Genomic DNA, 12,560 nt, shown 5'->3' on the forward strand with positions numbered 1-12,560 from the left:
TTTATGCTTACTTTCCTTCTACATGTATCCATGTATCAATAGGCATATATATCTTACAGGTTAAAAAAAATGCATTATTCAGAAACTTTGAGTTAAGATAACATGAAATAATTCTACACCATTGTCAGTTAACATTGCATAATTATCTACATCACAGTTTTCATTTATATGATTTAAAGGGAAATGATAGGAAAAAAAGTATATCCTTGGTATAAGGAAAGTACATACCAAGAATAAAGGACCTTTTTCAAACTATTGGGTAAAATTAAAAGCTGTTTGGAGGTTATAATGAGTTAATGTCACACATTAAGTTACCATTTTAAAAGGCAAGCTTATGAGATTGAATGAATTGTATTAATTTAATAAAATATCTAGCAATAATAAAAATTGAAGAATATGTGGAAAATACATTCTTAACAGATAACTTTTGGCAATATGTAACAAATAGCAATAAATGTATTTTGCTTCATGTTATTGTCATGCAAGACATAAAAGGTAGCAGAATTGAGAGAAATGGTAACAGGAGCAAGCCACAGAAAAATGAAGGAGAAAGATGTTGTCAGTGAAGGTTGAAACCTCCAAGTAAGACAAAGTTTGTGATGGATTATTGCAACATCACATATCAGCGCTCTTAGAGCTTGTTTATATATTCAGTTATGTATGCTCATTACAGACCCCTGGCATGGTGGCAAGTGTGGTTACACTTTGTAAGTGGAGGAATCGAGGCTGAAAAGGTTTAATAACTTGCTTAATGTCCACAGCTAGCTAAAGAAATGGTCGATGCACTATGCACCACTGCTTCCAACAACCCTCGGCACTGGTGGTATTATTCTCAGTTTATGGAATCTAAGGTTGAGGCGCAGAGAAGCTACTTTCTCTTCCTTGGTTACTGTAGCCCTAAGTGTAAGTTTGAGGGTTTGAACCTGCTTCTGTCTCCAGAGCCCTAGGCTCATTCCATTATAAACAACTCACTCTCCCCACCAAGGTCAGAAAGCTTTTTGGATACTACTTTTTAAAGTTGAGGATTAAAGAACACAAAGTGTACAGCTTCTGAATGCTTATCCCATAAATGGATTAGATAACTCCATGTCTTATCTCTGGAACCCTATGCTGAGATTGTCATTCTTCTACAAGGAAAGCCACAGAAGTCACTGAAATTGTTTTTCTCACTTGGTATCTAAATAGGGGAATGGGGTGACAGCCCTTAGAACTTTTTCAGTCTATTTGTTAATTAAAATCTACTGTCTGTCCCTTTCTTTGTAGTATAAAGATGCATTTATGAAAGCAAATCCTGGCTACAAATGGTGTCCTACCACAAACAAGCCTGTGAAATCCCCAACACCCACTGTCAATCCACGAAAGAAACTTTGGGCCTTCCCATCTGACTCTTCAAGAGACTTGCCAAGCCCCAAGAAAGCAAAGACTGAAGAAATGCCTCAGCTTAACTTTGGAATGGCTGGTGAGTTGAGACACTATTTCCACCTGTTCTTTAAGGACAGGGCAATACATTTCGGCAGCATTTTAAACAGTACAGGGGGCAGGGGGACAAAATGTATGACCAATATTAAGCAGTGGCAAAGATATAGTGTATTTTCAAGCACTGGATCATGATATATATATAGAATACATGTAATTTTAAAAAGGATATATAGCCTCAGTGGTAGTGTCATTATAAATATATGTGAATTCCTGACATTGACAGTATGGAAAAGTAGACAGCAACATGGAGATTGTTAGAAGCCTTGGAAATTTTATGTTCACAGAACGGCTTACACACACATATACACACTAGTAAGCCATCCCAGTATGCACCTTAGTTATGCTACTTAAAAAGCCACAATCATGGAGATCATCTGGGTATTGGAAACATTGAGGGCACGAATATGAACAAGTACATCACAAATCTGAGATGGACCTGACAGCTGTGTCTTAGAATTCCCATCCTATCTGTCTCCTCTTGTGTCCATTCATGTATGGGTCAGACAAATTTAAAATTCCAGACGGTGCCATTTGTTATGGGACCTTTAGTGCTCTTTGGGTGGTAAGGTATGCTAAATCATTTATTACCATGAAATAAAGTTCTTATATTCACCCTGCAAGTGGCTCTGTCTTCCCTAGCTATTGCAATACAGTAATCAAAAAAGGAGTTTGCCAGATGAAATTAGCAGATTGAGCAGGGGAAAGGCAGTGATGCTGCGATTGAGCTATAGGGTTCCTATTTCAGTATTAGAAGCAAATTTTCTTCCAAATTTCAGAGTATTGAGCTATTTGCATATGGAAAGGTTGTGGAAAGAGGTTGAGTGATATTGTGATAACACATTTTTTTAATAACCAATAAATTTAACAAGACTTTATAGTTCACTGTGTGATTCATAGTATATAAAGTATGTGGCAGTATTCTATATAATCTACAAAAAATATTATTTTAATCAGTCATGTGTGGTAGCATGTGCTTATAGTTCTGGCTACTTGGGAGGCTGAGATGGGAGGATCACTTGAGTCCAGGGGTTCGAGGCTGCAGTGAGCTGTGACCTTACAACTGCACTCCATCCTGGGTGACAGAGCAAGACCCTGCCTCTAAAAAATGAAGTCTAACATAATGGCAGCATTCTATAGGGGTGGTGGGGAAGGATTCAGGTGATTGCTATGTGGGTGTCTATAGTGTCATTCTAAATAAACTCCCAAAATGATGCTTCTACATATCCCGGAAGAATCAGACATAGATATCTGTCCTTGCTTTACCTGTCACTTTGTACAATTTTATCTTCAAACCACTTGTTATTAGATAGTCTTGGTGAGCTTTCTGGACTTCCCAGGTTATATCAGTTGGAGTACTTTCTAAAATATCGTATTATCAGAACCCAGAAAGAGTATATAGATGACTGGCTTCCAACTGAATTTCTTTGGTCATCATGTAACATCCATTGCTTTTTCTCCCAATTCTCAATCTAGATCAGGGTATGTAGTTTGTTGGTGTTGTTGGATTTTTTTTTTTTTTTTTTTTTTTGCATACATCTGCTCTTCACAAACCATATAACAATTGTGGGTGAACTGCAGAAAGCTATGAAAGATATCTTTTTTGTAGCACCGTTTCTGATACTTTATTAATCTGCCTTTTACCTGCAAATTGAAAGTCGAACCCAGACTTCAAACAGGATCTTTACAGATCAGTATTTAAGATATGTGTTCTCAAAAGAAAGTACAGGAAAGAAGGATAACACCTTCCTTGCATTTATCTCATTATATAATGGCTTGGGTTATATGTTGCAAATCCATATTCAGAACTCTTGATAGGCTTGCATATAGCGGATAACATTGTTCTGATATTTCCAGGTATGTTCCTTTTCAGCAAGATGAAAGTGAACTAATTTGTCTTTAATTAAAACCTGGTGCTTAGGCATCTGACTCTAAGAGACAATAGAGGGCTTCTAAATTCCAGATTGTTTTCCTCAATATGGAATCTCTTTTGTTTTGTTTGCCCAGTAGTCCTTGTCACATGACATTTTGCAATTCTCAATAACCCCATATTACCAAATGTATGATTTCCAAGAAGGGAAAGCTGTGTATATTGTAATTTAGTGCAAGCCCTTTCATTGAATTGCACTAAAGAAAGCACCCTATGTATGTGAATATGTTTTTGATAGTTCTAAACATTATGTAAGTATGAATTAATATAAAGGATGTTGGTAATTTCTTGGCCTATGTTTTGGTATCTATATAGCAAACTTATTGCTTTATACCAAAGTCACATTGGTATATAAATTATCACATAATCATGTTCCTATTTTACTTTGTAATTTGAACTAACACATTTTTATCTTTAGAAAGCTATCATCCAATCCTCCTGATCTCTAGGATGACAGCTGCAAAAGTATTTCTCTTTTAAAGAACCAAACTAAACTTTTATTTTCTAGCAAATTCATTTCCCCCTCTTAATTTTTAAGTAGATTTAAGTATCTATTTCTGCAGCCGCAGTAGTTCTTCAACTTAACATTTAAAGTTGGAGTCTTAAAACAATGCCAAAGAGCCTTGTTTCATCAAATCAGCTACTGTTTGTCTGCCTATTCTCTGTGTGTGTCTTCCTATGTGGCTGCCTTCCAATGCTGAGCTATTTTTTGACCCCCTGATCTTTTGGTAACATAGTTTTTCCTCTGATAACCTCTTCCCCCAACCCCTACCCATTTTTTTTACTACCTCAGAAGTTTTTTTGCAATTTTTTTAAAAACTATTTATAACATGTAGTCACAGTTGTTTTATGAGTTCCTAAGACAGGTTGTATACAAAGATGTACTTAAGGACCTATCTTTAACCCAATAAAGAAAAGAAACAACTAAATTTCTTTGTGCAACATTATGACTGATCCTCATTTTCATTTGTAGATTCCTAAAATTAAATATACATTGATTGAGGACCTTATATGCACTAGGAGAGACACCGAGTTAGGCATTTTGACATATGTTCTTGCATTACACTTCTGAATTTTAATTCAGGACAGACTTACAGGACACAGGTGCCTTTTATTTGATAACTTCTTTGTTTTTATTTATTTTCTATTTGTTCATTTAATTTTTTAGAGACAGGGTCCCACTCTGTCACCCAGGCCTGGAGTGCAGTGGTGCGATCTTAGCTCATTGTAGCCTCAAACTCCTGACATTAAGAGATCCACCTGCCTTGGCCTCCCAAAGTGCTGGGATTACAGGCATGAGCCATTATTCCCAAGTCTGCTTTCTTTGTTTAGATACAGCCTGGGTTATAGATCTACCACTTTGCTGTTTTTATTTTCTCTGTTTATATTGATTCTTGAAATAGTGAAAACAAAGACCTTTGATAACATAAAAAGCATGAATTTTATACCTTGAAGGCATTTTGGGCATGTGTTTGACTACCCCTAAGATTTAAAATGTCAAAAACACATCTGTTAATGTAAATTTATTTTTAAAACTTTAAAGAAAGGTTATTTGAATAAAACCTACCAGATTTTACAGGCATGATTGGAAAACTACACTCTGTTCTCTAGTTATCTGATAGCCTATTATTTTAAAATTAGTCCTGATTTCACATGGCAGAATTAATACTTTGAGAATAACACTCTTTTGTTTAAAAACTCTTATTTTAACTCCCCAAGCAGTAAGGAAAGAAACATTACATTAGGAGATAAATTAATGTTACAAACAGCAGTGGTATTGAAGAAAGTGCTGTTGGAATGGTGAGACAAGAGTGGTATTCAAGAGGCTCACAAAGTATGAGCACTAGACACATATATGCCAGGTTATTGTTGCATAAAGAGTTTTTGAAGGTTTTTTTTATAAAAAGTTGTATGTGGTTCTGCTGGATTTCTAATTGCTAGTCTTTATGAGTATTCTTTTTGAGTCTGTGGATTGTATGTACTTTATGCTTATAAGTTGATGATTTGTTTTTGACTTATTTAGATCCTACTCAAATGGGAGGCCTGAGTATGCTGCTGTTAGCTGGAGAACATGCTCTTGGCACACCAGAGGTAAGCCAGTCCTTTTCCATCTCCACTCTGCTCATGTTGCGGGTTGGGAACACAGTTACACTCTGTTTACGTTGTTCATTCTGCATTTTCACTGTTTATAGCTCATGAACAAACTTTATAATCTTTCTCTTTAAGATCTTTCTGTGTATTTTGTGTGTTGAGTGTAAAATAAGTGGTGTAAATAAGGCCATGAGGATATAAACACAAGTCAGGTGTTAAGGTTTTCTGAACCTACATGTAAGGTTGTAGTAATGCAATATATAGATCACTGGCGTTTGCCATGACTGTGTCATGGTTATGTCAGTTGGGTGCTATAATTCATTTATTCGAAACATTCTCTGCTTTGGTGATGTTCACATGCTAGTGGGAAGATGATAGCTAAAAATATGTAACTGTCAGTCTCTCTGGTACCTGAATAATTCCAAACAGCTGTTTTGAAAATTAGGAAACATGGCATTTCAGGATTGTTTTATTCTTCTTTCCCTTCCCTACTTGAGACAGGGTCTCACTCTGTTGCCCAGGCTAGAGTGCAGTGGCATGATCACGACCTCCCAGGCTCAGGTGATTCTCTCACCTCAGCCTTTGGGTGGTTTGGACTACAGGCATGAACCCCCAAGCCCAGCTAATTTTTGTATTTTGTGGAGAGACAGGGTTTTGCCATGTTGCTCAGGCTGGTCTCGAACTTTAGGGCTCAAGCGTCTTAGCCTCCCACGGTTCTGGGATCACAAATAATGAGCCACCGTGCTTAGCCTGTTGTAATCTTTAAAACGGAAAAAGGACCTAGGCTTTCATGACTTTGGTTTCATGATCTAGTTATTGGACTGCTTTGGCTAAACATTTTTAGGTATGATTTTGACGGGCAGATAGTGGCAGTTAACCATGCACAGTCTGCATTTGTAGAATTCCCTTATTTCCCAGAGACATTTAACAGAGGCCAACTGAATTGCCCTACAGGTCATGTTATTTTACCACACTCAGGTTTTTGAGATGGAAATTTTTCAATCCCCAACCAGAATTGTTGTTTAGGGCCAAATAACAATGACTCAATTTTATTTTGGGTCATATTTTTTACTTTTTTTTTTTTGGTTGTGATTGTGTCATACTTATTATACTTGAAGGCTATTAAATAGTGGTTTTTGTAGAAATATAATTAGATAATAGCCTATTTACATTATAAAAGGTTTTTGTTTTTTATAGTTTACATTTGGGATCCACAATTGTTGACTATATATTTAATTTAAAAGAATTATTTTGATTCTGTTCACTTCAGTGCAGCAAGAAATGTGCAAATGTGTACAAAAATACACTGGTAGTTATTTACTTTCTGCTAATCTTCAGCTGGAAAAGCATACATGTCACTTTGTGCCTTTGCATACCCATTATTCATCATGTTTGTAGTTTCTAACATAATAGCATTGTCAGGCATCGTTTCACTTTTCTAACACATTGCTGCTACCTCTTAACAAATCAAACTGTCATTTAGGTGTAGAGTATCCCAAGCATGTTCCAAAGGTGAATGTTGGAGTAATAATATGCACTTGACCTTTCAACATGTCTGACTCAATATGATTTCCAAGCATGCGTCGAATTGTGAAAGCCAGCATCATCTTTCTTAACTATTAGAATTATCGTAGTGTTTCATCCCCAACATCTATTTAGTGTTCTTTTTAAACTTCAAGTACAAATGTAAACAAATCAACATCTGTAGAACTCATGGATGCTAGTCAAAGAAAAGCATGGTTTCTTTTTCCCCTTTTTGCTTCAAGTTTGCCTTTTGGGCTCTTTTCAATGAGACGCTCTCCTACTCCTTCTTCAGAAGGCAGAGTTTTGACACATGCAACTCAACACAGTGGTGGACCTTTTTATCTCTGAAGTAGAAATGTTTTGAGAATTCTCAAGCTAAAAAATCAAAGAAAGCTAAACGATTGAAAGAAGGGAACCATAATGGGAGAAGAGAATCTATGCTAAGGAAGAAGGTGGTAGCAGTTAGGTCTTTAAGAACCACTTCAAAGAACACAACTTTTTCTTCATTTTCAGTATTTCCCATCTCAGAGATATTTAGGTCATTATTGAAAATAATCTTGAGATACTTAAACAGTGAAAGTTGTATAAAATAATGCTGTCTCTAAATATAGGTAGTTTGAGAATTTACTTTACAGCTCTCAGTAGACTGCATTAGCACCCGAATTTCTATGTGAAGTCTTATTCCAGGTATGTAGACATGATCATAGAACTTTAAGGGCTTATATACAGAGGCAGATGAACATGAGACAAATGTAATAAATATGTACTTATGTTTCCCTAAGACGACTAGCAGGATAATGAGATAAGAGAAATACAGAAATTTCATATTTCTGACATTTAGAAAAATTACTGTGAAGCCTGTTGGTACTGTGAGGTAAGACCAAAGTGACATTTTACAAAAATTCTGCCACCAAAAAATGGTCTAATCATAATCGCTTTTAAAAATGCCATGACAGAACCCTTATTCTCAAATATTATTCTTAAACAGAGAAGGTTTTCTTTTGTTCATTGACTTGAGACCTAACCATATAGAAAAAGTCCTCAAAAGACTTTTTTTTAAATATGAAAATCTTAACATAGGGAATAGATTTCTTTAAAAAAAAAATGCATCTCTAGAAGGTGGAGAGGCTTACTGTAACTGGAATAATAAAGTCCCAGATTAAAAGCCTGTACTGCTTCCTAGATCTGCCTGAAATGCACTTAGAGTTTTAGAGAGAAATTATAATTTCTTGAGATATCAACGGGCAAATAATAACAAACAAAATGTTGTGTATTCTGTTTCTTTCTGTCTCCTGATCAATTCTTAATCTACCATAATAGATTTTTTGCATTATTATTTCAACATTTTTTATGTGCCGCTGTTACTAAGCCTAGCATGATTCTGTAGTCTCATTGTGGTAACTGGCTCTGTGATGAAGCAAATGGATGCATTTTGATAGTTTGGTTTTTTTTCTTTTACTTTGACATAATCGGCCTTGTTTTTTTATACCCATAGTACATTGAAATACATAAATTATTTGGGATAAATTATTTAAAACAATGTTGGTTGTTAGAGAATTTATTGATTGAGGAAGCAAAATCGATATACTGAGCAAGAAAGACATAAAGGAGTGACTCCTGGCTCAAAATGGCAGACTAAGCATGTCACTACCGAGACCCTTTAAAATAGAAGCAGAGAAGTCTCATTAGTAAATAACCCCGTAATAATGAAGGAAGTGGAAAGGAGTGTGTCCAGTGAATATGAGATTACAACAAATTATTTAAATCAGAAATCAAATGTAGTTGTTTGATCCATAAAATGTAAGTGCCAGACAAAAATAGGCTGACGGGGAGCTGCAGCAGAGATGAGAGCCTCTCTATTCAATAGAATGCCCAGAAGTCTAAATGAATGTCTCCTTTTTTTTTTTTTTTTACTTTAAAGAAACAAATAAAAATGCAGAACAAATAAAAGTAATCATGTTCACATCAAACTCAGGGAAGAACTAATGAGAAGGCAGAGAATTAAGCCCTTGTGTTTCATACCAGAGAGTTATCTAAAGATGAAAATGCAATAAATTGTCAGTACTTGATCTAGAATTTCTAGAAGTAATCTCCAGGACTAGAAATCTGTTATATTTGTTAGTTACTTTAATAAAAATGGAAAGCTAAATTAAATTTTAAAAAACAAGGCAAGGAGTGATATAATTCAGATTGTGGAAGGGGCAGTTATTCACCATATCATGTATACAACAGCTTGGATTAATCTCAGAAAGGATGACATCCAGTATCAGACCTAAGTGAGCAACATAAATTCATCTTGGCTAGAACAGAAGGGGAGGGTGGTTGGAGAAAAGTAGAATATAAGTTAGGCAGATTAATTATAGCTGATGAAAAGCTTCGAAGGTATCAATATCTATGTAGTTGAATGACTGTTTGAAGCCAAACTTTCAAATATATGAGGAGTACCTTAGACTTTGGGTCTGTGCTTTTAGAATGCCTGTTTTGTTGGAGCCAACAGATAATGACAGTAAAGTAGTGATCAAGCCACTTTTTTCTTTGCCTTCCATCCCGTGAAGTGGAGCTAATAATAATATCTGCTTGCCTTCAAATCTCAAGGCTACAGTGAAGATTAATTAAATAAAACCTATAAGGCACTTTTAACTCTCCTGCAAATAATTCTTACAGGTATATAATATTATTGCCATTAGTTAAGTTATTCTAGGCATTTCATATTCAACTTGCAAGTTTAAATTATATCAGACATTTCTCCCACAGGCTGTAATATGCTTTACCAGCATACATTCACACACACACACACACACACACACACACACAGAGAGAGAGAGTTCCTTGTCTATTGAAAACTTAGCAGAAATTACAGTTGTAATTTACTGTCTTTATCACCAGGTGCTCAAGAAGGAGACAGTTTTTTAATATCTGGGAGAAATCAGTATAGGAAGTCCAAAGTCAGCAGAGTAGCTGAGTTAGTGTCAGGTTAGTGGAGAAGATGCTAATAGATGATGGCATACCGCCATAAAAGGACTGTAAAGGTCATGTTCTCTGAGAATTGAACAGTGCCGAACTGTGTGCCATCTTTTCTTACATTTAATTACATGACAAGTGTTTATTGAATGCCTTCTATGTATAAGGCACGTCAGGGAACAAACCAGACAGCACGAAGCTGATACTGTTTTAAGGTTCAAGTTTTTAGATATAGCAAATTCTTCACATGATACTTCTAGCTTAAAAGGAAATCACATTGATTTTCATTTGTTCACCATGATCTGCCCATTTTAAAATGTTTAAAGCTTATATATCAAAATTTCTTAAAATCCAAAAATACAGGTTAAATATTGCTTATTCAAAACTCTTGGGACCAGAAGTACTTCAGAGTTACAGTTTTTTGGAGGGTTTTTTGGGGGGAATATTTGTATGATCCTCACCTTTTGGGCATCCCAAATCCAAAAAACATGAAATCGGAAATGCTCTAGTGAGCATTTCCTTTAGCATGATGTTGGCACTCAGAAGGTTTCAGATTTTTTTGAGTGTTTCAGATTTTTGGATTAGGGCATACTAAATCTGTAATAAATATATTTTGCCTTGTAAGTTTGTAATATCAATCTGTCACCTCCTCTAGGAAGTCCTTCATGATTATGATTGCTTGAGCCAATTCAATTCCCTCCTTATTCTAATCTTTCATATCCCATATTGTTAGTTTCATACCTTATAACACTGATTATGTTTAGTTTTAGAGTTTATTATAAACTGTATAATGTCTTATATTTAAAAATATTTCATATTGTATTATATGTAAGTATTGTCTCTGGAAGACTAAGAAAGTTGGGATCAAAAACAATGACAAGATTTAAACTGCAGCAGGTCTACCCACTTGCCTGGAGAATAGTTGTTATTATATCACAACTAACATGTATTGAACATTTTTTCCAAGGCTCAGTTCTTAAGTGTATTACATAAGAGTAACTTAATCTTGTAACAATTCTGTGAGTTAAGTCTTATTTACCTTATAAGTAAATATTTACCATTAGGTGAGGAAACAGAGGCAGAGAAGGGTAAAGTAACAGCCCATGATGGTGAAGCTACAGAGTGGCAGAACTGGGATTCCAACCCGGGAGGACTAGCTTCAGTCTTCTTGCAGCACACAGGGGCCTTGATGATTCCGCCTCTGCCCATCCAACCTTAGCTCTGGCCACTTCTGCGTGCTGACCTGTGCTACACCCTTACTGAAGCTCATCGCAGCCAGAGCAGGGGCATTTTGTCAGTGCTTTCTGGGGCCAGGCACTGTGTTCACAGTTGACTTTGAGTAACTCATTCTCTCAAGAACCCTATGAGGCTGGTTTATTATTTTCCCCATTTTATAAATGAGGAAACTAGGTCAGAGAGGTGAAATAACTTCTCAAAGGTCATAGAATGAGAAATTCATAATACTAGGATTTAAAGCCACATCATTTTTCATTAAATGATGAGATAGGCAAAATCCGAGACAGAGAAAAGTTGATTTTTACCAATATTTGTTGAATAAAGGAATGATTATGTCCACATCTTAAATGCTGAGTTTTTTAACAATTTTAAACAAATACAGATTTAAATAAAATGGAAACTTTTCACTTTCTTTATTCTAATTTCTAACATCAATGAAATGAGACAATTTATGTTCCTGCTTGTTGGTGTGTTTGAATTAATTAGATATGTGCCTCCTTTAGGCTACTGTATTGGACTATTCCAGAATACTTTAATCCATTGAATTCCAAACTCCTTGCCCCAATGTCCTACCTGAACCTCATCAAAACTTTTGTTCCCTTCCCAAAGTTTTATAGCTTACTTAATTTAAATTCTACCCTGAAAAGGGAATGAGCTCTCTGAGCTTTCTCTTTTCTTGGGTGGCTCCCCCTTTATGTCACTCTTCACTGCCCATTTTGGCTGGACCTGCCCATCCAGCCAAAGAGCCCAGCCTCTACCATCTGTCCACAGTGGGGCTCAAGCCCGGAGAATTGGGTCCTTTTACCCAGCTTGATATACAATCACATATCCTCCATGAGTTCCTAGACTGCATTGATGAAACTGAGTATCCTCCTTGGGCTCTCAGAGATGAAGGCAAAGGTAGTGTGGAAGGTGGGCAGAAAGAGAGCCGGGCTCAAAAGAGAAGGGTGGAGAGCAGGAAGATAAAGGAGGCATCCTTCACAAGAGAGGTGTGGTTATTGTCAATTAGGTGGTTGTTGGAGGGCACATTGATGTACAGTGTTGCATGTTATTCTTGGGAAGAAGGCAAGTAGGCAGAGTGGCATTGTATCTACTCTATCAAATGAGGAAACTGAGGCAGGTGATCTGAGTTATCTCAATTGCTACTGCAGTTCTTTTTATGACTGGCCTGGAGTCTGTTCTGGACTTTCATACTAGTGCTCAGCCACACAGATTATAGTGTTAGGAGAACTTGACTCATGGGGTAAAATCCATACTCCAGCAGCCCCAGTGCCCTGAGTAAAACCAAGGATGTGTTCTTCCAGTTAGCCAGATGACTCGACATGTATTCTGCTTGTGGGAG

At 36.2% G+C, this 12,560-nt stretch overlaps 1 protein-coding gene across 16 annotated transcripts in view; it reads left to right on the forward strand.

The window, feature by feature from the left end:
- The window catches only part of BBX (BBX high mobility group box domain containing), a 274,025-nt gene that overhangs the window by 188,911 nt on the left and 72,554 nt on the right, over nucleotides 1–12,560 (forward strand). For all 16 annotated transcript variants that reach the window (XM_007985925.3, XM_007985927.3, XM_007985932.3 and 13 more), the window contains 2 exons: nucleotides 1,264–1,459; nucleotides 5,430–5,497. In XM_007985925.3, the coding sequence (XP_007984116.2) occupies nucleotides 1,264–1,459; nucleotides 5,430–5,497 (264 nt within the window). The remainder of the gene's footprint in view (nucleotides 1–1,263; nucleotides 1,460–5,429; nucleotides 5,498–12,560) is intronic.

The sequence above is a fragment of the Chlorocebus sabaeus genome, chromosome 22 (genome assembly GCF_047675955.1).
Source record: "Chlorocebus sabaeus isolate Y175 chromosome 22, mChlSab1.0.hap1, whole genome shotgun sequence".
Lineage (NCBI taxonomy): Eukaryota > Metazoa > Chordata > Mammalia > Primates > Cercopithecidae > Chlorocebus > Chlorocebus sabaeus.